Raw genomic sequence first — 27,392 nt, forward strand, 5'->3', positions numbered from 1 at the left:
TATGCTCAATATGTTCAATGAAATAAAAAGTAAATTTTAGAAATGTGATGGAGTTCTGGAGACTATAAAAAAGAACAAATGAGAATTGTAGACCTGAAAAATACAATTGAAATTAAGGACTCAACAGATGGATTAAACTGTATATTAGACCCAGATGAGTAGAGGCTTGTGGAAGTCAAAGATAGGTCTGAAGAAACTACCCAAAATGAAACATGCAGAGATAAAAAGATGAGAAATACAGAATAGATGATAAAGCAAACAAACATGGGGGGTATGGTTACTGGAGTTACCAGAGAAGAGACGAGATGAGGAAGAATAGATAAAGGCTGAGACCAAGCTATCAAAATGCATTATGAAAACCAGGCAAGATAAAACCACAAAACCACATCTAGGCACATTCTTGTAAAGATGCTGAAGACCAAAGAGTAAATCTTAAAGCATCAGTGAAAAAAAGGTTTTTTACCTTAAAAGGAATAATATTAAACTGAGAGCTGATTTCACAGACACTGCTGAGGGCAGGATACCATTATGAAAATAAATGAACTACAAAAAAGTCTTCACACTGAAAGATACAATTCCAGCCCCCTTCTCCCCCAATTCTCAGAATATGGCCAGAAAATTGGAAGGTTCTTCTGTGGGCAATTTGACCTGCCATGAGGAAAGGCAGAAATAAACTGTTAGTTGGGCATCTAAAATGTCTGGTGGCCTTTGGTGGGCTGGCACCCAAGCACACAGAGGCTTTGGAGCTTGCTTGCTTACATGCTTGCTTGCTTGCTTGCTTGCTTGCTTGCTTGCTTTCTGTCTTTCTTTCTGTCTTTCTCTCTCTCTCCCTCCCTCTCTCTTTCTTTCTTTGTTTCTTTCTTTTTTTTTAGATGAGGTCTCACTATTTTGCCCAGGCTGGTCTTGAGCTCCTGGAGTCAAGTGATCCTCTCACCTTGGCCTCCCAAAGTGCTGGGATTACAGGCATGAGCCACTGCACTCAGCCTTAGTGCTTTACTCTTAAACATAAGTACTTAACCAGGCTCCACCAGGAAAACCTGTAATGCAGAAGAAAGAAACCAAAAACATAAAAATGAGAACTTGGAGAAAACAAATACAATACAAGAAGAAAGTTTAAAATAAAACAAAATGATAATTAAAAATCTCAGGAAAGTAAAGATGACTTTGTATCCATGAGCAAGAGCAGAGAGATATTTTTTAAAAGAACAAGAACAAAAATATGCTCATAGATACTAAAAATATAATGCCAGAAATTTAAAATTTGATAGAATATCTGGAAAATAAAATTGAGGAACTATCAGAAAGTAGAAAAAGAAGAAAAACATTAGGAGGAAGACGAGAAAATTAGGCAGTTTGCTCAGGAGTTCTAAGACTCAATATGTGATGCAAAAAACAGCAAATTCTTAAATGCAGATGAAAAACTTACCCAAGAAATAATTGAAGGAATGTTTTCAGAACAGAGGAAAGGAATTTATGGAGAAGGTTCATCAAATATGCTGCACGATGGATGGAAACAGGCCCATGTCGAGGCACACCATAACTAAGTTCCAGAACACTGGACACAAAGAGAAGGCTGCAGGAACTTCCAGATTTAAAAAAAAAAATCATTTTCAAAACCAAAATAATTATGAACCAGAGTGGCATCAAACTTCTTGACAGAAACACTAGAGGAAAAAAAAATTACTTTCTGAAGGAAAATAAATCCTAATCTTAAATTCATCATCTAGCGAAAAGACTGACAAAATCTGGGGATAAAATACATTTCAGATATAAAAAATCTCAAAAAATTTACATTCCACATACCTTTTGTCAGGAGGCCGCTGAAGAGTGCTGCACCGCAGTTAGGAAGGCATGGATTCAGCAAACAGGGGCTCAAACACAGGAGAGAATGCCGAGGGGTGCGTAGGATGTTGTTGCCTGCCATTCCTAGGATGCCAGCCACATCGCAGGCCCGGAGGGCAGCCTGCCCAGATGGGAGTTGGAGAACAGGCAGCTCCAGGAGAGATTTGTCTCCAAGAAGATGGAACCTGTGTAGAAGATGTTTCTGAAAGTATTGAGAGGCAATTTGCCTCTTTGGTTGAGAGTTTGGGGATGAGTTTGTGATGAATGTGATGTCCATGATAGATACATGAAAACCACATGAAAACAATTCCTGGGAACATGAACGTTGTATAAGAAAGGAAACGTCATCATAGGCCATTTTTTTATAGCTCAGCTGAGTTTAGTATTTGCATACTCATAATGGTGCAAATGCAAATATCTATCTCACCAAAAAGTAAATGTTAACTATATTGGGAGGATGAAGAGAAGAAAGTGAAAGAGAGAGAGAAAGAGAGACACGGAGAGAGGGAAAGAAAAAAGCTATTATTATTTACCATGGGGAAAAATAAATGAATAATGTGCAAACTGAAAACTTAAGAAGCAGCAGTAGAATACTTAGCAATATAGAGGCAAATCCAAAAAGCAAAGGCTAAAAGAACTGACAGTGGTGGACTGTGTTAACGGGCAAGGATTCGCGCAATGGGGAAGATAGGAGAGTGGATTCCAAGGACTGCTGCTTTTTACAATATACCTTTTCCAGAACCATTTGGCTTTTGAAATTGTGTGTATGTGTACCTTTGATACAAATTTTAAAAATTTAAATCACAGTGCAGAACAGTCTGTAGAGTATTGCACCATTTATGTAAGAAAAAACATGTATGCAAATATTGATCATAAAGTATATCTGGAAGAATCCTCAGAAAACTATAACAATGGCTACCTCTGGGGATGGTAACTAGTGACTATGCACTGGCAGAAGAAAGATTCTTCACCCTTTGAATCCATTTGAATGTTACACCGTCTACATGTATTATTTATTTTTTTAAAAGCTTCTAAAACAAACTGGGAATGAGACTGCAGCAAGAGAGTAAACAAAGTTAAAATTAAATGAGCTCTAAAAAGAGTGACCATATCCTTTTAAGATGAGTTATTTATTCAATAAATATAAATGTGTGTCTCCTTGTTACACAAGTAATGTTATCTTTATAGAACAAACAGAAGTTAAAGATAACAAAAAAAATCACTTGTCATCCCGTCATGCAGATAACCACTATTAAATTTTTGGTGTGTATCTTCTGAATTTTTTATGGTGTGTGTGGTCTGTCTGTATTCCTACTCCCTCCCATGGGACAATACTATTTTTTTTTAATTTTTTTTATTTATTTTATTATTATTATTGTTATTATTATTATTATTATACTTTAGGTTTTATGTTACATGTGCGCAGTGTGCAGGTAAGTTACATATGTATACATGTGCCATTGGACAATACTATTTTGTTACCAGCTATTTTCACTCAACAATATATTGTAGTCACTTAATATGAATTATTAAGGAATATTTGTCTACAGATCATTTTTACTGGCTAGTTTTATTGCATCATTTGACTCTACCACAGTTGATTTAACTAATCCCCTACTGATACATTGTTCCCAGTTTTTTACTACTATAAGCAATGCTTGTGTCTTAATTTTGCTGACATCTGTAACTGTTTTCTTTGACTAAATTTCTAGAAATGCAGTTGCTGGGTCAAATGACAGGTATGTAACTAAAAGTCTTGGTACATCTTGCGAATTCTTTCCCAGAGAATTTGTACAATTTATATCCTACACCGTAACAGTGTTGAAAAATATCACTCCTAGATTCTTGCTAACATTTTTGTGGATTTTTTGGCCAAGTCAGACAGATGAAAAAATATTTTATTGTTATTTAAGTTTGTGTTTATTTGGCTTACTGGTGAGGCTGGAAACCTTCCGTATATTTACTGACCAACAAATAAATACTACTTTTGAGCCCTTTTCCTATACCTGGTACTAAGGGGAGAGATAAAGGGTAAATAGAATGGTTTCCTTCTTCAAAGAGTTTATAATCTCATAAAAGAAACAAATATACAAACAATACAGCTGGGTTATAATGTGAAGCGCAGAGGAGGACGTGATTCATTCTTCTGTCAACTTTAAGTTTTTCATGGGTCGGAACATTAGAGTGGAGACTTGAAGGCCAAGGAGAAAAAAAGCAGAGAAATGGGGATATACTTTCTGAGAGCAGCATATTTAAATGCAGATGATGCTTGGGACACTTGGGAAAAGTAAATGACCTGGTGTCCTGGAAACTAAGCCTAGAAAATGCAGTGGGGCCCTCTTACGAAGATTTGGGAGTAGATCCTCCAGACCAGAAGCTCATCTGGTGCACCAGTCTGGATTGTGGGCCGCCATGTTTGCAGAGAGTCTGGGTGACTTCTCAAATGTCAGTGACAGCCTACCTCCTACCAAGATTCACACAAAATGATGGATTCCCCAGATACAAAAAGTGAGTCCACGTATGGATCAAACAGAAAAAAGTGGGGTCCCTGAGCTCTGGAACTTGTATGTAAAGTTGTGTGTGTCGGGGGGGGTGTATGTGCATTTTTTGATGAAGGGGTTCCATGGCTTTCTCAAAGAGGATAAAAAGACTCAGTGCCTCTGATCCAGACACTGGAGAACCATGCAGAATCCCCAGCAGGAGAGCAGCAGGATCAGATCACTGAACGATAAACGTGTTGAAGCAGGATATTTCCCTGACCACTTCATGGGACTCGAGAAGGGAGTGTCTCCTTTACTCAGCTGCTGCTCTCAACACCTTGCGGGAGGGAGCATGCATGCGAATGAGGTGGGAACTGGAATGCATGAGTGCTAAAACCAGCCAACCGCATCGGCACCAGCAAGAACAAACTCCACTTCTGGGACCCACTGTGCACAGGTGAGTGGGTGCAGGAGCCAGAGTGAGCACTCCTGGGTGCCAGCAGGAGCAAACTACATGCAAGCCCTGTGGCAGCATCTTGGGGGTGGTGGGGGGTAGGGGAGTGGTGCCTGCAATCCCTGAAGCCCCAGAGGGTGTGTTACAGTGCTTTTTAGTTCTGCCGTCTGTGGACACCTTAGGTGTTAACAGCTCAGTGGGTCCCTTGCCTTGTCGCATGGGGCAGCTGCCCTCTGCCAACAAGGGCAAAGGGCCAGCGTGACAGCCTTTTGTATCTGCACTCAGGGATCCTGAGCTTTTGTCCTGCAGCCAGGAAAAATGAGGTCAGATGAACAAATTTAAGGATGATAAATGTGGGAGATTTAATTGCCGATGAAAGTGGCTCTCAGGGGGAAAGGGAGCTGAAAAGGAGATGAGGCAGGTAGGTGATCTTCCCCTGAAGTCCGGCCATCTGCAGCTGTCTTCTTCTCCGAAGTTATGCCATCAAGCTGTCCCCTCTATAATCCCCAACATCCAGCTGCTTCTCCTCTCTGCTGGCTGAGTCTGGAGTCTTTATAGGCACAGGCTGGGGCATGGGGTGGGGCCATGGGTGGTTAAGGGAAAGGCAACATTCAAGTGGGAAAACAGGGATATAAGTTCTCACTTTGGGCCACAGGTTCTGGCTTTTCATCTTAAAGGTAGGGTTTCGCCAGGGACCCATCCTTTTCTAGAATTCCTCTGCCCCCAGTCCCTATCATTGTCAGCAGTGTAGACTGGGGAGGGTACCAGCAGGAAGGAGAACTGGATGGGAAGTTTGGAAAATAACGTTAGTAACGATCACCACTGACTGAGCATGTAATCTCTGATAGACGAGGTGCTAGATGCTTAGCACCCTTTTATTTTATCTTCAAGTTAACATTTAACATAAAAGGAAACCGAAACCTAGATTTTAAAATTAGTGCAAGGTCACTTGGCTATGAATGGCAGAGTCCATAGTTGACTACCAGGTCATGAGACTCTCAAGCCCACACTTCTGATTATGACCTTAAATTGCCTCCTGTGTAAAGCTCTACACCATTTCTTCTGCATCTCATCTCCTAATTTTCAGTTAACTCTCTTAAGCAGCAAAGTGACTCACTTCAGGGAAAATAACTATATGACCAGAGGCCCCATTTAGAACACAAAAAGGAGAAAGGGCCTGTAATCCCAGCACTTTGGGAGACTGAGACGGGCAGTTCACTTGAGGTCAGGAGTTAGAGATCAGCCTGGCCAACATGATGAAACCCTGTCCCTACAAAAAAATATAAAAATAAGCCAGGCATGGTGGCACATGCGTGTAATCCCAGCTACTCTGGAGGCTGAGTCAGGAGAATTGCTTGGACCCAGGAGGCAGAGGTTGCAGTGGTCCGAGATGGTGCCACTGCACTCCAGCCTGGGTGACAGAGTGAGACTTCTTCTCAAAAGAAATTTTTTTAAAAAATGAGAAATGCCTTGGTGACCCTTCATTGTTCTTGTTCCACATAGTGCTGGTCATCTGCTGAGATAATAGTGTAACTCCAAAGAAATCCCTCACTCTGCACATTGCTTCCTATTGTTATTTGCTCTCTTTATTTCATGGAAGGAGATTCTTGCAGATTTCAATTGGCAAATGAGTTATTTGGAAGAAAAGTGCACAGTGCTATTTTCTTCAAGCTTCCTAGTTATTAGCCACACTCCCGGTGATTGTTGAGGTGACATGTGCAAACAATGGTGTTCACTTCTGCCTTTCATGGCAAATATTAAACACACAATAAGGAAACCTATAAAGCTCTGGCTGCTTTACCTTGGAAGCTGAGCACTGCATAAGTGTGCTGCTGCCCTATTGTCAAATAAAAGGCAAATGTTATCTTTAGATATATGAAACCTCAGAGGGGAGGGCTTAACACTCATCACCAGTGGTCATGGAATTCTGAATTGCAAAAGATCGCAAATATTCCGTCTTTCACACAGTCATATTCCCTGCAGGCATGCACATACCTCTTGTACATGTTGTTTACGAGCTGCTCAAACGACTCTGGCTTTCTAGCCCCAGATCGCAGAAAAAGCAAAGGCAGCTATGGCTGACATTTTCATGGAAAGCTTAGGAAGGCTCATTTTTTGTCATCTTTGGAACAAATAGATGGAACCCTGTATTAGGTTTCTCTTGCTGGGTAACAAATTATCACAAATATAGCGGCTTAAGGCAATGCTAACTTATGATCTCAGTTTTCGTGGGTAAGGGGTCCAGCCATAGTCAGGCTGGATTCTCTCCTTAGGATCTCAAGAGGCTGAGATCAAGCTTAGCCAAGCTGCATTCCTTTCGGGAGTCTTGGTGAGAGAAAGATCCACTACTGGGCCCCCCAGGTCATTGGCAGACTTTTTTTCCTTGCAGTTGAATGACAGAGTCCCTCAGTTTTTTTGGTGGCCCTCAGTCAGGGACTGCTCTCAGCCACTTTGGAGCCACTGTTCCTTGCCATGTGGCCCCTCCCATAGGCCCTCTATGCTTGGAGTCTTTTCACCAGGAAGAGTATAGTCTGGTTAAGTCACGACCGCTGAGGATAATCTCCCTATCTTAAAGTCAACTGATTTGGGACCTTACCTACATGTGCTAAATCCCTTCACAGCAACACCTGGATTTGTGTTTGACTAAGTAACTGGGGGAAGATAATCATGCTCCAAGAGGTGGAGATCTTGGGGGCCAACTTAGAATTTTTCCTATCACAACCCCACAGCCTCTCCTTTTCTGGCAAGAGTCTTGTATGTTAAATGCTTCCTTAGCTTCCATCTTTGTTTTCTGTTTTGAGCTGATAATTGTATGTCACGTGGGGCATTTCAGATTTGGGGAAAATGATGACGATAGCTTTCGTTCTTGAGGACTTGCTTTGTGCCCAACATTGTGCGAGATTTTACCTTCACTCTCTCACTCATCCGTCCCCACAGCTCTATATGGAAGGTATAGTCAATATCCTGAGCCACAGATGAGAAACCTGAGACCAGGCGTACATAGTTAGGAGACATTCCCAAAGTTCCACAGCTGGAAAGCAGCAGAACAGGGACTCAAACCCGCATCCCTTTCCTTCAGCACCCTCCCTCCCACCCTATTTCCATCAGCTACTATTTTTCCTTATTGTGGTTCTGAAAGAGTTAAAAATGCCCTCCATAGCTATGATGATTATCATTCGTCCTTTCCTTTTTTAGTCAAATTTTCCATTTAATAACAGGAAATATCACACTGACCAAGCCCTCCCTAAAAGCAAAGGATAGCCCTAAAAGTCAACCACCAAAGAGACACAAGGATGATAGAGTAGTTTCAAGGCTGACTTGTGTAAGGTAAGAGCAGTCCGGTGCCTTAGCATCTGGCACTTTAATGTGTGTTTGTCTTGCATTCTATGATATATTTTGCTGTCTGGTTTTATGCCAAGCATTGATTAATAAGCTTCATCAGAAAACTCACCAATTCAGCCCTGAAGAACAACTTCAGGTCTTTCCAGAAGAGCCAACCTGTGTCAGCAGGAAACAGAAGAGAAATGGTACACATCCATTGAAAACTAATGTCCCCTGACTTGAAAGAGCACTTATGCTGATGACACCCTCACTTCATCGTGAACAGAGGATTGGCCTGTGCTACCAGCTAGAGGAGGAAAACAAATGATTGGAATAGGAAAGATGACATTGACAGTACTCTGTCTCTCTGCAAGGCATTTTGCTTTTCGATAAAAGGACAAAAATGGCATTGATTTATGTTTTCATTGTAAACTGAGTCTCATAAATGAGCAAAGCTATGTAGGATGCTAACAGGCCACCAATTTGGGAAGAAGGGTCAACAAAGTGAGATCTTCTTGCCCAGAACTTTCTTAGTTTCTCTCTAGCTGCCCCTCCATTTGTCCTAAAAGCAGATGAATGTGAACTCTAAGCCTGCAGTTCCCATAGGATCTGAAAGGCAATTCCCATAGGATCTGTATTCTGATGGAGTAAGCTCTTCACCTTTCAAAATCTGAGATCTGTGAGAGTTGGGGGAAGATATGAGGATGTGGCAGTAAAGTGAACCAACAAGGAAACTTTGACAGAGAGCAGCTAGCAGCTCAGCACACTCATCTCTCTTTACTGTAGACCCAGGGCTAGACTACATTTCCCAGCCTCCATTGGGGTTAGGCTGCATTGACTCAGTTCTGGCCAGTGGAAGTGAACAGAAGTGATGTGCACCACTTCCAGGCATGGTGCATAAAATCCTAGCACACAACCCTCCTTTCTGTTTCTTCTCTTACTGGCCAGCTGGATGTCAATATGGATATCTTAGAAACCAAGAGTTAAATATGTCAGAATCTGTTTAGTAGAGATCCTTGAATGACTAAATGGAATAGAAGCCCATCCTCACACCTGTCACCAATTGGAATTCATGTGGACCCGAAATAAGCTTCTGTTGTATAAAGCCATTGAGCATCAGGGGTCTTTCTGTTACAACAGCTACCATAAACTTATCTAAAATAATAGCCTAGAATTTCAAAACAGCAAGTAGGGAAAACAGTTCTAAGAAAGGAGAAGGTCTGGTTACTCAAGCATGAGAAATCCATTTCCATGTATTGCTTTGATTGTGTATGCCAACTGAAAATGATAAAAGTCAAAGATTCCTATCTACTGTAATATAAATTCAAGATGAAATGAAGCTACCTTGATCCATTTTAAAATGTCTATAGAAAATTGAATTTGCACTTATAGCTCTTTTAGAACATATTTTATGTCATTTTCTATGATTAATGTGTTAGAGGATTTTAGTGTTGTCACTTTGAGACTTAAAATGTTTCTTTTGATAAATTAGGAAGATGCATCAGAAATTATTTCTTTGAACCTAAGTATGGATAGAACATTGTAACATTCAATCCTTATAGTTTCTCTTGGCAGTAATAATTGAGCTACAGTCCTGAAAATTAAATTTAATAGGATTATTATCTTTTACTAATATTTTAATACAAAATTATAAACAAATACAGATTAATGCTCTGGAGAGACAGAGACTTTGTTTACTGTTTTCTGATTATTTTAGTACTCTGCTAGAACCAAGTTACTACGAGTAAGAAAGTTATTGAGAAAATTTTGAAAAATAGATGAGTCTTGCAAGATTCAGCATTTTTTTCATGTGCATCCTTTGAATACAGACAATGATACAAACATCTCCATCCAGGTCCTACTTTATCTAGTGTGGTATTTAATGTTTAATTGTTTTTTTTTTCTATTTCTGTGTCTCTTTGGGATTTTCCATATTTGAAGATTATGAGTAATAATAGGACTCTTGACTTAGAGTTATATCTATAGTTTCCATTAATACCAAAAATTAAAATTTTCTCATCATTCATCTACATCCTCATTTATATACAATTTAAAACGTTGATAAATGTTCTTCTTTCCTTTATTTAATTCATTTAAATTTTAAAATGCAATTTGCTTATTTCCCATGTAGATTTTCAAACCAGGAAGAAATGTAACTAGCTTTCTGGTCTGTCTTACATTTGTCCTCAATTATAAGTTGGGAAATTGACATTTTGCTTTAAATATTAGATTTTCCTTATTTAAGTACCTGTGAGCCTATTCCTAAGAGAGTGACCATCGGGCCCACTGACTGAAACTATATTTTTAATCTGCAGTGGCACCAGACCAGGATTTTGGTGACATTCCAAGGCACTGTCACCCTGTGAGATTCTGCCTGGCTGAAATATCTAACTCTTGCCTGCAATCTGCAGTGTACATTTATGTCACTTACAGAGATCATCAGTGCAACTCTGACCTAAGTTTGTCAGGTTTCCAGTCCATTGTACCTGAGCCCCCATAGAGCTACATGTGTTTTTACATTTCTCTTTTTTCTCCTTTTGCTAGAAGAAGTATATCATAGAATTAAATGAAAGAAGGATAATCTTAAACTGGAATGTCCTCTAGAGTCCCGCTCGAATAGTAAAATTTGCATTTGTTTTCAAATCCATTGTTTTCTACTGTATGCATTACTTTGGAGGGCTTCTTCTGCTGTACCAAACTCAGGGAGCTTCATGAAGCTTCCTGGGAGATTCACAAGGAAGATTCATGAAGGAATAATCAAACTCTTTTCTGATGAACTGGAGAGTGTGGCTTTTCCTCTCAGTTATTATCCTGGAAGCATCTAAATACTCTCCACATCTCTTCTTTTGCAGCTTTTTCTCAGTGTGTATTGGTAATAACTAAATATTTTCTATAAAGATTAATCCACATAAGTACTTCTGAGTAATGTCTTTCCCAAAATAAAACAGTACTTTCATAATTGATCTAAATGACAAAGCAATCAAAATGAGGAAATGATTTATTTTATTTTAAGTTCTAGGGTACATGTGCAGGATGTGCAGGTTTGTTACATAGGTAAACGTGTGCCATGGTAGTTTGCTGCACCTATCAACCCACCATCTAAGTATTAAACCCAGCATGCATTAGCTATTTTTCCTGATGCTCTCCACCCCCCTGCCCCCCGACCCCTGACACGCCCTGGTGTGTGATGTTCCCCTCCCTGTGTCCATGTGTTTTCATTGTTCAGCTCCCACTTATGAGTGAGAACATGTAGTGTTTGGTTTTATGTTCCTGTGTTTGTTTGCTGGGGATAATGGCTTCCAGCTCCATCTATGTCCCTGCAAAGGACATGACCTCATTCAAAAGGATGTTTTTTCTTTGATGCTTTTTATTAACTTTGAGGTAATTGTTTATATAGGCAATTAAACAAATTAGAATTTTAGTAGTATTAATAATATAGTGCAATATGATTAGGAATCACATCACCTGATAATTAAGCCCAATTTCATATTTGGAGGGAAAAGGAAATGTGTGTGGTACATTTGTCAGACATTCAAAGGGTTTCAACATCCTTTGCTCATGTTCTTTAGATTCCCCTGAAGCAGTTTCACTCTGGCCTCCTTCTGAATTCCATTTTTGTTGTTGAAATATTGGTCTCACTAATGTCATTGCTGTCAGCTCCTTGGGGTGTTTATGTATTTCCCACAACACCTGGACCTCAGAGCCATTGAATATGTATTTGTTATATTTACTTGAAAAGTCCAAAAACAATTTGCTCATTAAATTTGTAGAAGACTTGGAGGGGCTAGGAGGAGTGGTCCCTAATTATTATTAGTAGTAGCTAATAAGTTGAATGTCATAGTCAGAATTATAAAAGTTCTCAAAAGATGAAAACCTTATAAAAATCGAAAATACCAACACCTGAATTCAAAAATACAGAAATCAAAATTAAGGAGAGAAAAGATGTGTTTAATAGCATATTACACATAGGTGAAGAGAGAGCTAGTGAACTGGAAGAGAGCTCAAAAGAAAGCATCAAAAATGAAGCACAGAAAACAACAAACAGAAAATGCAGATGAGGCTCAGAAACAGAGATGTGTTGAGAAATACAAATACTACTGTGTTATAGTTGCCTACAGCATTCAGTACAGAAACATGCTGCATGGGTTTTCAGCCTAGGGGCAACAGGTTATACCATATAGCCTAGGTGGGTAGTAGGCTCCACTGTCTCGCTCTACAGTGTTCACACAGCAACAAAATCACCTAATGACACATTTCTCAGAATGTGTCCCTGTCGTTAAGCAACACGTCTGTGTTTCAAAATAAGTTTGCAATTTTAGCTAATGAAATTCTGATGAGGCTAATTATTTAATTATTATAAATTAGTAGAAATCCAGATGATTTCTTATATTGTATTTATTAATGAAATTGGTTCATCCTCACTATAACACTAGAAATTTTGCATTTGAAAACATTTCTTTTAAAAATTTCAAACTCCAAAAAAACAAAAACAAAGGAAAAATAAATAAGAATAAATGAAAATTTCAAACTCCATAAAGAATATTGTGCCTTCTGTTGGTATCTCAGAATCTGGAGATTATAGCAGATAATAATTACAAGCTTGTTGGAGAATTGGACTGTTATCTTGGGAAAGAGATGTAAAGAATCTTCACAGGGCATTCAAAAGTAAAATCGTAGGTTTGCTCTTCAGAATCAGATTGCTTTTTGAAAAAAAGGAAAACCAACAAACATCCAGCTGCTTTAATTCAAAAAATAATGTTTGTCTCTGATGTTGAATTCCACAATGCCACCCATTTGAAGTGTAGAGGGCTTTGACATCTATAGAATGAAAAGCCAAGAATATCTTCCCTGTTAACTTGTACTCTTGTGTTGCAGGCACACAAAAAATCCCTTTGGACGATTGAACCCAATGAAGGCATGGTTCCTCCAGAAACTGATGTTCAGCTGGCACTGACCGCCAACCTGAATGACATACTGACATTCAAAGACTGTGTCATTTTGGACATTGAAAATAGCAGTACCTATCGGATTCCTGTTCAGGCTTCTGGAATTGGTTCCACTATTGTTTCAGATAAGCCCTTTGCTCCAGAACTCAATTTGGGGGCACATTTTAGGTAAGGAAATCCATGGACCAATTTTTATAGATATCACATATGTTGCATATGCTGAGCATCACCTCTACTTTAGAAAATTATTTTAAGTAATTAAAACTAGCCACCTCAGTCCCTCTCCTTTCCCATCCTCACTCTTCTGCCTCCTGATGTGTATGTCAGCAACAAGAAGACATTTTCTAGCCATAACTTGGTTGCATTCTCCCTCTATGTGCGAGAAGAATATGGTTTGTAGGAAATGCATTCTTCTCTCAGACTGGCTACTCTGTGATTAGTTTAGGCTCTCAACCGTAATTTCTCTTCTTTGATTCCAATACACTGTTAATCCCTCTCCACAAATGTAGAAAATACAGATACAGCTTAGTGGTAACCTAAGCAGAACATACCTAGGATCTGGGCTCACTGCAAGCTCCGCCTCCCGGGTTCACACCATTCTCCTGCCTCAGCCTCCCAAGTAGCTGGGACTACAGATGCCCACCACCATGCCTGGCTAACTTTTTGTATTTTTAATAGAGATGGAGTTTCACCGTGTTAGCCAGGATGGTCTTGATCTCCTGACCTCATGATCCGCCTGCCTCGGCCTCCCAAAATGCTGGGATTACAGGCATGAGCCACCGCGCCCGGCCGCCAGCAGCTTTTTCAAAGCTTATGTGCTCTACTTGACTCCCATAGCACCAACAACTGAGATGGTTTCCATTAGCTTTACCTGATTACCCAGGGAAAGTTAGAGGGTCTAAATATTTAAATAAGCTGTGGTACAGTATAGACACCTCTGAGCAGAACAATCTAAATGTGGATATAAAAATCAGGTTTGGGCCAGGCACAGTAGCCCACACCTATAATCCTAGCACTTTGGGAGGCCAAGGCAGGAGGATCACTTGAGCTCAGGAATTCAAGACCAGCCTGGACAACATGGTAAAACCCCATCTCTACAAAAGTACAAAAAATTCTGGGCATGGTGGCGGGTGTGTGTAGTCCCAGCTACTCAGGAGGCTGAGGTGGGAGAATCACTTGAGCCCAAGAGGCAGAGGTTGCAGTGAGCCAAGGTTGCACCACTGCACTCCAGCCTGGGTGACAGAGTGAGACCCTGTCTTAAAAAAAAAAAAAAAAAGAAAGAAAGAAAAGAAGAACAACACACACACATATACATAAACATACACACATATATATGTATACACACACATATATAAGGTTTGGGCTGGGAGCAGTGGTTCATGCCTATGATCCCAGCACTTTACTTTGGGAGGCTGAGGTGGGAGGATTGCTTGAGCCCAGGAATTGGAGACCAGCCTGGGCAACATAAGGAGACCCCCCATCTCTACAAAATAAAAAAATTAGCCTCGCAAGATGGCACATGCCTGTTATCCTACCTATCTGGGAGGCTGAGGTGAGAGGATTGCTTGTACCTGGGAGGTTGAGGCTACAGTGAACCAGGATCACACCACTGCAACTCCAGCATGGGCAACAGAGCAAGACTCCATCTCAAATTAAATAAATAAATATATATATGAGGTTTGAGTGCTAAGTGTAGAGGGTATGTGTGGGGATTAATTCTTGATTCCTCAGGAGAGTCATGTCGCTATCACTAGTTGGCTCTTGGGGGCCAGCTGAATTTGAACTTATCTGTTGCAGTACTGTGAACAGATCTCAGAAGGTATTCCCCCTGCCTTCTGGTCTCACAGGCCCTGAAATCAAGTCATATATGCTGTGCTTGGAGATGTGACTGACATTAATCAGTTAGGAGCCCTCCCCAAAATCCTTCCCTCTGCTCCATCTACAAAATATGAGACTTGATTGAAAATACCATAAACTAGTAGAAAATTAAGTAAAAAGCAAGTCACATGGTTGAATTGCATGCTTTTAGACAAGTATCCAATTATATTTTTCAAGTCAACTAAATATAAGGATCGTCCTCTCTGCCTGTCTACTGGCCGTAAGCGAGGGTAGTTTGTCATTGCATACCAGTGCTTCTAGTTTCAAATTTCTTTTCGTGCACTCAAATATAATTGTAGAAAACAATACATGGCAAACCAGACCTAATTACATGTTCTTTTAAATCTACAAATAGTGTCAAGTAGCCTTCGAAGGATATTCTGACATATGGAATTGGAGGGTTAGCTAACAGTTTTCTATGAATATAAAAGCAAACTGTGGCTTTTAGTTGCTAATTTGCCCTCTGCCTAAACTTTTTGACATAAAATCACTATGCCCGCAGTCTCCAGAAGAATTGTCAAAAGCCGGGTTGGGTAAACTACAACCCTCTGCCTGCTTTTGTAAATAAAGTTTTATCAGAACACAGCCATGCCCATTTCTTAACGTATTGTCTATGGCTGCTTTTACACTACAAGGGAAAGTTGAGTAGCTGTTACAGAGACCATGTGGCCCAAAAAGCCTAAAATATTTGTTATTTAGCCCTTTAAAGAAAAAGTTTGCCAACCTCTGGTCTAAAGAAATAGCCATATGCTGCTGCTTCTAATGGCATATTTTTAGATGACTCCCTTAGGTTTTCAGAGCTTCCATTTCTTGATCTATAAAATGATAGTAAATATACTTATCATGACTGGATTGCTGTAATGATTGAAAGATATACTGTGAATAAGTAGCAGACATCCTGCCTAGTCTTTATAAACAGTATGTGTTTTTTATAAACAGTATATGGTTTTTATAAACAGTATATGTTGTTTATTATTTCCCCCCAAAAGCCTACTGTTAGCCATAAACTACCAAGTAAAGAAGCTCCCTTGAGCGTGCCCTGTGGACACAGATTCACAACATATATAGATAGAAATGGTTATACCTGACAACTAGCAAATATTCCTTCTGATTATTTATTTCATGGTTCAACTTACCAGGCATGATGTAATTTCCTAAGGAGGAACAGATGGAATGAAATCTCAAAGCCTAGTAAAATTTAAAAAATAAAAAACAGTCCCGAGATGAGTTTTTCCCTAAGAAAATATTTTAAAGTAAGCCTGTGGGGAAAAAAAAAAAAAAATCCCAAACAAACAAAAACACATTTGAACCATATCCAAGATCTTAGAAATCCCAGTTTTTTTTTTTTTAGCAAATAGCCAGGCAATTGGGACATTCTTAGTAAATATTTGTGGAATATATGAATGCATGATGAACAAATGAATACATGAAATTGCAACATCTTTAAAGCACATTAGTCTGAGATGGGTGACCAACCCTGGTGGTGTTCTGGCCCATTGCAGTCCCCCTGGCCTCTGTTAAAGCTTAGAGAATATGCATGATTTTTCTTCAAAGCTTCCTTCAAATTGAGCCCATCATTATGGGACATTCCACTCAGTCACTAGTAATTTTCTCAGCACAGCTTGAAACTTGCTTCTCCTCCAGTAGGTATTTTGCTTTCCTTTCACTCCTCAGAGCTATTTTTCTAAATGGGATTGCTTTTCACATGAACTGTGTGTGTCCTGCAGTGTGTGGGGCCTGCTGGGGAAGACTTACAGGGAGTGGAGATTTTCCACAGCCCCTTACCTGGTGATGCCAACACTGTGTTAGTTCCTAGTGGCATCGTGACTTAGTCTTCCTACATTTAAAAAAGAAAAGTCTTATATTGTTGTTCACTGTTTTAAATACTTCCAGAAGAGTAAATCCCAAGGGTGTAGAGCTGAACAGAACATCCCTGCATGGAATCCTCTCAACACCTGCCTCATCTTTTCCAGCCTGGATACCCATTATTACCACTTTAAGTTGATCAACAAGGGACGTCGGATCCAACAGTTGTTCTGGATGAATGATAGCTTCCGACCCCAGGCCAAGCTGAGTAAGAAGGGCCAGGTTAAGAAGGGACATGTTCATGTCCGACCCCAGCCCAGTGGCTCTCAGGAGCCCAGGAATCCACAGAGCCCCGTGTTTCATCTCCACCCCGCCAGCATGGAGCTGTACCCAGGCCAGGCAATCGATGTGATACTCGAAGGCTATTCTGCTACTCCCAGGGTAAGGGGACAGCACATTTGGAAGCTATTGTTTTTCCCTAAATAAATCTCTACTATATCTATTTCTTAGGAAAGTCCCTTGACATTTATCCGAGGAAGGATATGGTTTCTCAAGGATTGTGTACAGTCCTGAGTTACCATGGTAGCATCCGTCGCTTTCAGGGTGCAGCTCTGCTCAGTCTTCGATTTGTTTCTATAGCTACTGTGAACCCAGTCTTAAAGGAGGTTCTCATGCCCAGGGTCCACAGTGACCAGCCAGCAAGTCTCTGGTAGAAAAACATCCAGTTTTTAGCCAAAGCAAATTCTCCTATTAACACTTAGCAGGATTAATTTAATATTCATTCAAAAAGGGTGTTTATATCGACACTCTGGGCCGCCTCTCCTATTCAGGTATTGGGACATCCCTGTTCCTTTCTTTCCAGCCTGACTACAACTCACATTTCAAAACATCTTCTTTTTATGCATTAATAAAAGAGCCACATTTATCTTCAGCAACTCTGATTCCCTGCTTTTATTTACGTGATCTCCATACACTCTACGTAAAACATTTCAGTAGATCCAAATCATGTGTGTTTCTTTATCCCTATTCTCTCACAGAGTGTGGAAATCATTAAAAAACTAAAGGAAAGGCTTTCAAAGTCACTTAAGAGTCTCTCCCTCCCGACAAAATGCAGACCTTGTAGATGAGAAATGATGCTTGCTTAAGATCCTGCTTGTGTCGCCAAATTTGGAGGCGATACTGACTTTTCCCCACATTAAATAGGAAGCAAAAAGAACTTTGTCTCCCAGTAGACATAGCTGGAAAGCTAGTCCCTTGCTTAGCTTCTCTAAGGTCACAGATTCCACTTTATTTCATTAGATTATTTCTTCATAGAGCATTTTCAGGTAAAACGCATCCTCAGTTCAAAAAAAAGGGGGTTTATCTCTCATTGTGGAAAAGGTAATGTGTTAATGTGTTCCTTCTCTCTGTTATTCAGATGATCAGCCAACTTTTATTGTGTGTATACCATGTGACAAATACTGTGCTAGGCACTGAGGATGCAAAGATGAATAGAACACAGGCCCTTATCTCAAGACACTGACAGCTGTTGGAAGAGCATATTTATAATGTGGTTATCCAGAGTTGTCCATATTTTTGAAGGCATTAATTCTTAGCTGCTGGGGGACTAAACTCAGCTTAAGCTTTACTAAAAGCGTCCCCAAATGTTCTTCTAAATCATGCTACATAATTGAGAAGAGACTGGAATGCATTAACATCCCTAACCTGAGCACTCTTCAATATAACCTATTCATGCTGCAAATTCACTTTTGATCCTTTCTGCTTTATAAAAATCTAGGCTTTTTGAGTCCAAAGAAATATTAATTCCTAATGCATGATTTTTAAATGTTTAAGTATAAAAGGCAAAAATTTGGCCGGGCGCGGTGGCTCACGCCTGTAATCCCAGCACTTTGGGAGGCCGAGGTGGGTGGGTCACCTGAGGTTGGGAGTTCGAGACCAGCCTGACCAACATGGAGAAACCCCGTGTCTACTAAAAATACAAAATTGGCCGGGCGTGGTGGCACATGCCTGTAATCCCAGCTACTTGGGAGGCTGAGGCAGGAGAATCGCTTGAACCGGGGAGGCAGAGGTTGCAGTGCGCTGAGATTGCACCATTGCACTCCAGCCTGGGCAACAGGAGCAAACTCCATCTGAAAAAAAAAAAAAGAAAGAAAAAGGCAAAAATTTTCCAACTGCAGTTTTCAACAGTTTATTAAGAAATCATATAACTACCTTTGAACTATAAGCCCCATGAAAGATTTTATCTGTCTTGTTCATCAATGTTTTTACTCCCAGCACCCAACACAGCTCCTAATGCATAATAAATTTTAATATAACTATACATATGTATATAGAACTGAATGTAAATCAACTGCCTCAGGGCAGTCAGAAATAAATACAGAATCCATCAAAGCCATGTTTAACTAACAAAAACATAATCGTGACAGAGCAGTCCCTGAAACGTGCTATTCAGAAAAGTGTGCACTTCCTTGTGTCCCCAGGCAGGTAGTCGGAAATCCATTTTCTCTCAGTGGGTAAATAAGTATTCTGAGTAAGTATTAAGTTATAGTTGTTCCCAAATGCTGGCTTATCTCATTGGCAGATAGTGAAAGAGAAGCTGGTGTGCCACGCCATCATTGGGGCACAGAAGGGGAAGAGCTTGGTGATGGCTGTGAACATCACCTGTGAGTTCGTTGCGCCTCTCATCCAGCTCTCCACCAAGCAGCTCATCTACCGACTGGAGAAGGTCAGTGAGGTGTGCTGGCAAGGGCTGGGTGCTCCGACTAGGGTCAGCATGTTTACATTTTCATTTTGAAAGCTAAATTAATGGGCATCCTTTTCCACCCATTACTCAGCCTATGTTTTTTAAGCTTCAGAGGCCAGTACACATTCAACTAAAAATTCTGAATCTAAACCTACAGTCCTTTGACATGTAAGTTGCTGTGGAAATTCTATTTCCGTCATTCCTGATGTCTAAGACCTAAGGAAGTGGTATTCCAGTGCACTGAATATGCATTTTAGTCAATCATCTTACTTTAACCAGGTGAAATAAACTCAAGGCAGAGGAATGATTGGAGTAGAATTATCGATAATTATAATTATCAGTAAGAATATCTACCACTGATTGATTAGTATGTGCTAGACATGGAACCATGTTCATTTCATACAATTATCCAGTAGTCCCTCACAACAACCATATGCAGCAGGTTCTGTTATCATTCCCGTGATGCACACAAGGAAACTGAGATACAGGTTAAGCTGGAGAATAATCAACTTAAAGTATTAGATTCACACTCTTTAACTTAAATGGCTCTATGTAAGGGCAGACAGTGAATGTCAGAGTCAGGGGACAGGGAGAGAAGGTAGGTGGCTGCTGCTCAGGGCGGGGGTCAGGAGAGTGAAGAGGTGGGGTGGAGGTGAGATCAAAATAGGCTTCACCTGCCCCTAGATGGGCTTCCATCCAGAATCAATTACCATTCCAGACTTGTAAGGAATGTCTGTTCTGAGTTGGGGATTGAGCTGGTACTGGAAATCTAGTGAACCAGACAAACATAACCAAAGCTAAGCTGGTTGACTTTAAACAAATTATTAAAATTTAATTGTTGAAGTCACCATTATAAACGTTGCTATTAAGAAGAGGTGCAAGGTGCTGGGAGGGCATGTATTAGGAGACATGATCTTGTTCATCCATGTGGTCATGGATGGCTTTCTTGAGCAAGTGCCTCAAGTTGAGACTCCAAGTAAAAATAGAAGCCAGTCTGGTGACAAGGGAGGGGGAGAGAATTGTAGGCAGAGGGAATAGCTCACACAAAGGGCTGGAGTTAGGAAAGGCCACCTTGGAGAGAGAATGTGCCAAGCATGGCAAAAGTCCATCTGGAGACGTGCAGTCTGCCTGGAAGGCATTATCTGAACTTTGGGTTTTGTTCTGGATGGCCATTGGAGGGCTTCCAGGAAGAGAGTGACATGGTCAGATTCACTGAAACCATCATGCTGGCCGCTGAATGGAATGTTTATTAAGGCCTATCATGTGCTAGGCACAGTGTTGGGGGCTAGAGATACAACAGTGAGAACAGTCCTCCCTGATAAATTTCACAGCCTGCTGGGGAGACCAAGCATTAAGTAAGTCACTGCCCCACAGTGTGATCTTTGCTGTCACACAAAAACACTGGGTGTGGCAGTGCCTAACCAGTCATGAGGAATCAACTGGGGTTCCTTTCATTACCTGGAGGTTTGCAGAAGAATGTTCAAGACCATTTATTTTGGTAGTGGATTCCATCATATTTTGTTCATTAAAACAAATTAGTATCTATTGATTATCACCATGGGAAAGATGTTCTGCTAGGAGATGAAAAAAGGAGCTTGTGGTCCAGCAGGAGAGGTGAGAGGTACAAGTTCAATTCAAATCAACAAGTAACTTTTCAGCAGGTGTATTGGTCACCTACAATATATAAGGCAGAAAAGATACAGCAAAGACCATGGCTTATCAGTCTCAGGAAACTTACACAGGAACAGAAAACCAAACACTGCGTGTTCTCACTCATAAGTGAGAGTTGAACAGTGAGAATACGTGGACACAGGGAGGGGAACATCACACACTGGGGCCTGTCGTGGGGTCAGGGGCAAGGGGAGGGAGAGCATTAGGACAAATACCTAATGCATGTGGGGCTTAAAACCTAGATGATCGGTTGATAGGTGCAGCAAACCACCATGGCACATGTATAGCCATATAACAAACCTGCACTTTCTGCACATGTATCCCAGGACTTAAAATAAAATAAAATAAAATAAAATAAAATAAAATAACCATGGCTTGGCTTAATAGATGAGTGGGGAAGGTGGACGTTGTTAGTTTAGCTTCCCATCACTGAAACCCAAGCTAAACCCAAAGCCAAGAAGCTCCATGAGACATGTAAAAGGAAAATACGACAAGAGTTCCTGCTACAGTTATTAAGCTTTATTGTTCCATTTTAAATTCTTCATTTTTAAGTAATCAGGAAAGATATTTATTGGCAACAGCTGCACTGAAGTTGGTGGCATTGTATTTTCCCTGAATGCCATTATTGGAAGAAAACTCAGTGAATATTTATTGAATAGCTATTCTGGGCAAGATGTAATATATGTTAAATATGCAGCCTAGTTTCTTATTAGATTTCTCTAAGCCCATAAACACTAATAAAAATGTGTGGGTAGTGCTCTTTTTCTTCTCTTTATATCCTTATGCCTTTTGCAGGGGGGTGGGGTGGGCATGTTTTTATTTAAATGTCTACTGTTTGGATTTATTACTAGATTAAAATATGCACATATTTGGAATATGGCGGTAACTTCTTATTCAATCAAAAAGTGAATTGAGCTACAGTTCCCTGCTTATTTTTTTCCACCCTTCTCTCCTTCCCCACAAAGATGAAAAGTTTGAAATCTGTCCTGTTACTGTATTTTTCATTTTCATTTCCTGCTCACATTTAATCCACATCAGGGACAATGAAGAAATGCAACTTCATTACCCAGCATATGCAAGAGACTTGTTAGGTCTCAGTATTCAGATTTAATTGTATAACATCCAATTATCTGTTCTGTCTCCCTGTTTTCAGCTCAAGGGCAGTGCATCTGATTTGGTACATTAGAATATAATGATACCAACCCTGTCTATGGGAAGAATTTTCCTATAGCTGTTTCCTCAGATTTGGTCTACTTTATAACTATCGTACCATTCATAAGCCACGGAGATGAAACCACATCTCTGTGGGATTGAAAAGGTCAGTTGAAACTAGCAACCACTTTTCTTCATGAAGTTCCAGCAGCACATTCTGTCTGCTGATATTTGGGGAGACGAACAACTCAAAGATAAGGGGTCATTTTAAAATAGAATGGTCTCTCTGTGCTTGACTCCTTCTCATCAGTAGCCTCTAAATGGCTTCTTGCCAAAACCAACCAAGTGTGGCTTCTGTACTTCAAAGCCATCTGCAGTGACACAGCAGCCTTCAGGGAAGGTCACTGGGTGGACAGTTCTCCATGCAGCCTTAGTAGGGCCCAGAGTACTGCTTCATCCTTCCCTAAACCATAGTGTACAACCCGCAGAGGCAAGGTGAGTCTGCTTCCGTGCTACCCCATATTAGAGGGAGGGAAACAAAGGCTGGTATCTCATGGTAAATGCCAGACCTAACCACTAAAGTCACCCTGGCAGTGCACAGGGAGACTCATAGAGTACAACCAAGGCATGAGGCTCGAGCCAAGGGACATTGGTCACCTGAGCTCACCCAGGAACCCAATGGAAGGAAGACTCTGCTAGGCATAGAACTGGAAGACAGAGTCATGTCAAAGTATGAAATTAGGAGGACTTACCTGATATTGGCACAAAGAGAAAAGGCAAATGAATACAAGGAGGCCTAGGAAAGACAGGCTAGAGTTGTCGGAAGACCCAGGGGATGATTGGAAGGAGGTTCTTTTTGGAGGCCAAAGATTGAGGCTCCTGGTCACCCCCTGATGATACTAAAGAACCCTCTTTTTAGGGAATACAAGAAATAATGTGGGCCCCAACATCAGAATGAGAAAAATCCAGTCTGGCCGGAAACTCTCAACTCGAGATTCATTTCCAATGCCTTCTCTAGTTGAAAATTTAAATCTGGGCCGGGCGCGGTGGCCCACACCTGTAATCCCAGCACTTTGGGAGGGTGAGGCGGGTGGATCATGAGGTCAAGAGATCGAGACCATCCTGGCCAACATAGTGAAACCTCATCTCTACAAAAAATACAAAAATTAGCTGGGCATGGTGGCACGTGCCTGTAATCCCAGCTACTTGGGAGGCTGAGGCAAGAGAATCACTTGTACTTGGGAGGCAGAGGTTGCAGTGAGCTGAGATCACACCACTGCACTCCAGCCTGGGTGACAGAGCAAGACTGTCTCAAAAAAAAAAAAAAAGAAAAATTAAATCTAATGTATCTAACAGAGTAAAAAGATACTTCTAAATCAACTCTCCTGGTATTATCAGGAAAAGTTTACAGGAAATAGGTCTGATCATTTGTCAGTATAACAAGATATATGCAAGTCGGGTATTTTAAGCCTGGAAAAATATTATACAAGGGAAAAATGTTTTATTCATTATAATGATAGCTATATTTATGCATAAGATATAACTAACTTTTTAGACTTTGTCTTATGACACTGTGGAAGGCCCTATAATAATAGTTCTATCTAGAAGCATGGCTTCTGTAGGTTTTCTCAATTAGTCACCAAGGGGGTAAAAAAATCTAATGTGTGTTGTCTGGGTTATGTAGGTCCACTTTTCAGTAGTCCACTATACATCATTCCACATGATTTATCTTTTTTTTTTTTCCTTGAGACTGAGTCCCACTCTATTGCCCAGGCTGGAGTGCAGTGGTGTGATCTCGGCTCAGTGCAACCTCCGCCTCCTGGGTTCAAGTGATCCTCATGCCTCAGCCTCCCGAGTAGCTGGGATTACAGGTGTCCGCCACCATGACTGGCTAATTTTTGTATTTTTAGTAGAGATGGGGTTTTACCATGTTGGCCAGGCTGGTCTCAAACTCCTGACCTCAAGTAATCCACCAGCCTCGGCCTCCCAAAGTGCTGGGATTACAGGCGTGAGCCTCTGTGCCCAGCTTCCACATGATTAATCTAAAGTTCTACAACGGAGAAAAATGTATATATACATCTACATATATATGCATATATATACACACACACAGAAAGAAAGAGAAAGATCGCTAAATTTGTTCTAAACAATGAACCTGAAACTTGTTGCTAGAAACTTACTGTATTTACCATAAGTTGATTTGTTTCCTCTTTTTCTGTTTTTGCAGAAACCTAACAGTATCCTGAAACCTGATTACCAGCCCTTGGCCATAAAGAACATTTCTACCCTGCCCGTGAACTTGTTGCTGTCAACATCTGGACCCTTCTTTATATGTGAGACTGATAAATCCCTGCTGCCGGCAACTCCTGAGGTACCTTAATAGGGGGCTGTTCTGGCAAGCTGTCTGGGGTGGGGCGGGGTGTGATAAAGGAAGAGAAGAGTAACAATACACCACCCAACTTCAGCTCAGAAAGATGTAAAGGATCCAGGAAGCAAACAGGGAATACAACAGAAAATTTAAAATGAGTGGTAAATCAGATGGAGAAACTGAGGCCCAGTATTTTGCCCAAGGTCTCTCAGCTAGTAAGTGGCAGAACCAGGATTTGGACCTAACTACTCTGGCTCCAAAGCCTTTAATCTTAGGAACTAATATCCCTTGTATATGAAACATTTCTTCAAGTTTTTTTTGAGAAAAAATCCAAACATGATGTTTTTTAGAAAACAACGTAGTCTAATTCCATTTTTGTAAAATCTTCTTATTCCTCTCTCACATCTGGACTAACATCTACCAAATGATAACTCTGAGAAATAATGTATTGTGAAATTTGGGATAAATTTCTCGTTTCTTCTTTGTGCTTTTATATATAATGTGAATTTTTGTATCATTTCTACAAAACAATAATGTCATTTTCCGGAAAAAAAAAAAGTTAAGTCAATCTTCAAAACATTTCATCACCAAGCATGGTGATACCGAGTGCTACAGATGCCGTGATCTACAAGGGTGGGTCCTAACTTAAGCCCAGCCCCTTGTGCCAGTGGTAAGATCAAAGGCCAGGTGGCTGGCCTGGCTTTCAGCTGGGATTAGGCCAGTGCTGAAGAGTCACTACTCTCTCTCTGACTGTTGAATCAGGTGAGTGGCTTTATCAACCGAAACCTTCTAATCATGTCATTAAATGCACAGTTAAATACCAGAATCGTTTAAGCCCAGTGGAAAGATGAGGTGTACTGAAAACAGATTCATTCCTGTGTCCATTCTTCCCAACTGCCTTAGGGCACTTGCTGCAAAACCACGAGGTGGCTTTCATGCCCATTAAATGTGGGAATTGAGCAATGCCTAAAAAAGCCAACTCATAGCCAGCCTTTCTACGGGAAGGTGTTACTGCAGACACTGGCATCAAGGAACACATAGGGATTGGAATCAAAGACAGAAAAGAACAAATAAAATGTACTGAACAAACGCTGTTCAGCTCTGGACTGTCATTTTAAGTTGAATTGAAAACAGCAGAAAGTGGATGACACTGTGCTTAAAAGTTAGGATTGCTGACATTAGAAAAGAAATTAAATTACCTAATCTGTCCCTTTCTGGGTCACTCTCTACAGAGCCCCCCCACCCCCACCCCCACCCCCACCCCCCAGTACTTTAGAAAATCCTTTTAAAAATTTCTTAAGCAAAGAATTTTTCCCACTTGCCTAAGGGCATTTCACAACCAAATTTATTTTTGGTTAAGAATATTTTATAATAGTTATCCATTGTAGACTTTTCCTTTACAACTCCTCAATTCTTATAATCCCACACAACACTTATCAAAATCTCTTCCTTTAAATAATTCTATTTTCCTTGCTTTCATTTTCAACTAATAAAATGTGTATCCATATACATAAGTGTCTATACTTAGATGCACTAGCTGTTTACGTATGAATGTGTATATGTATGTTTTTCATACTAATATGTGTGTTTATATGTGTGTGCGTAAATACGCGTGTATCTGTATGTGCATAAATACATGTAATGTGTATGTGTAAATACCTGGCTGTCCTGTTTCATGTACCAGGGTGGAAATGCATAGTACAAAAGTTAGTAATTTCCCCATTATCTTGTTTGTAGCCTATTAAACTGGAAATTGATGAAGAAAAAAACCTGCTGATCAAGTTTGACCCCTCCTACAGAAACGATCTGAACAACTGGGTGGCAGAAGAAATTCTAGCAATTAAGTATGTGGAACACCCTCAGATAGACAGGCTGGACCTGCGTGGAGAAGTGCATTACCCCAACCTCAGCTTTGAGACAATGGAGCTGGATTTTGGCTGCATCCTGAACGATACTGAGCTCATTCGCTACGTTACCATCACCAACTGCAGCCCGTTGGTTGTGAAGTTTCGCTGGTTCTTCTTGGTGAATGATGAGGAAAATCAGATAAGGTACCCCCAGCGCAGAACTCTCACAGAACTCTGCTTTTCATTTGTTTTCTCTTTCAGGCTTTTCACGGGGTTTTCTGTATTCCATGTACTGGCCATTCATAAATATTTTCCGTTTTGACCACTAATTATTGACAGAATTAACAAGGAGCTTAAAATCACGATCCATCCTCGATTTCCTAACAGGAAACATAGATAAAACATCTTTGAAAGTTCCAATCACCACTGAATTAACAAAGCAATATCCATAAGCCCAGTTTAATTTTGAGTCTAGTGATAAGATCATTAGAAATTCATCACTAAAAAATAAAGTCTTTGTAGAATTTTTTAAATTATTATTTTGTTGTGGTAATATATATACAACTTAACAAATTTTTAAGTGTACAATACAGTATTTTGACTATAAGTAAACCAGATTTCTAGAACTTATCTTGCTGCACTGAAACTTTATGCCTGTTGCCCATTCTCCTTTCTCCCCAGCCCCCACAACCACCATTCTACTCTTTGATTTTATTAATTTAACTATTTTAGCTACCTCATATAAGTGGAATCATGCAGTATATTAGTCTTTTTTCACACTGTTATAAAGAACTGCCTGAGAATGAGTAATTTATGAAGAAAAAAGTTTTAATTGACTCACAGTTCTACATAGCTGAGGAGGCCTCAGGAAATTTACAATCATG

At 40.3% G+C, this 27,392-nt stretch overlaps 1 protein-coding gene across 1 annotated transcript in view; it reads left to right on the forward strand.

Annotated features, from left to right (window-relative positions):
* Positions 1-27,392, forward strand: part of HYDIN (HYDIN axonemal central pair apparatus protein) — a 488,520-nt gene that overhangs the window by 254,066 nt on the left and 207,062 nt on the right. The window contains exons 23-27 of the mRNA XM_063654515.1: positions 12,973-13,211; positions 16,895-17,168; positions 19,309-19,452; positions 24,521-24,664; positions 26,399-26,712. Coding sequence (XP_063510585.1) covers positions 12,973-13,211; positions 16,895-17,168; positions 19,309-19,452; positions 24,521-24,664; positions 26,399-26,712 — 1,115 coding nt within the window. The remainder of the gene's footprint in view (positions 1-12,972; positions 13,212-16,894; positions 17,169-19,308; positions 19,453-24,520; positions 24,665-26,398; positions 26,713-27,392) is intronic.

Source organism: Pongo pygmaeus, chromosome 18 (genome assembly GCF_028885625.2).
Source record: "Pongo pygmaeus isolate AG05252 chromosome 18, NHGRI_mPonPyg2-v2.0_pri, whole genome shotgun sequence".
Taxonomy (NCBI): Eukaryota; Metazoa; Chordata; class Mammalia; order Primates; family Hominidae; genus Pongo; species Pongo pygmaeus.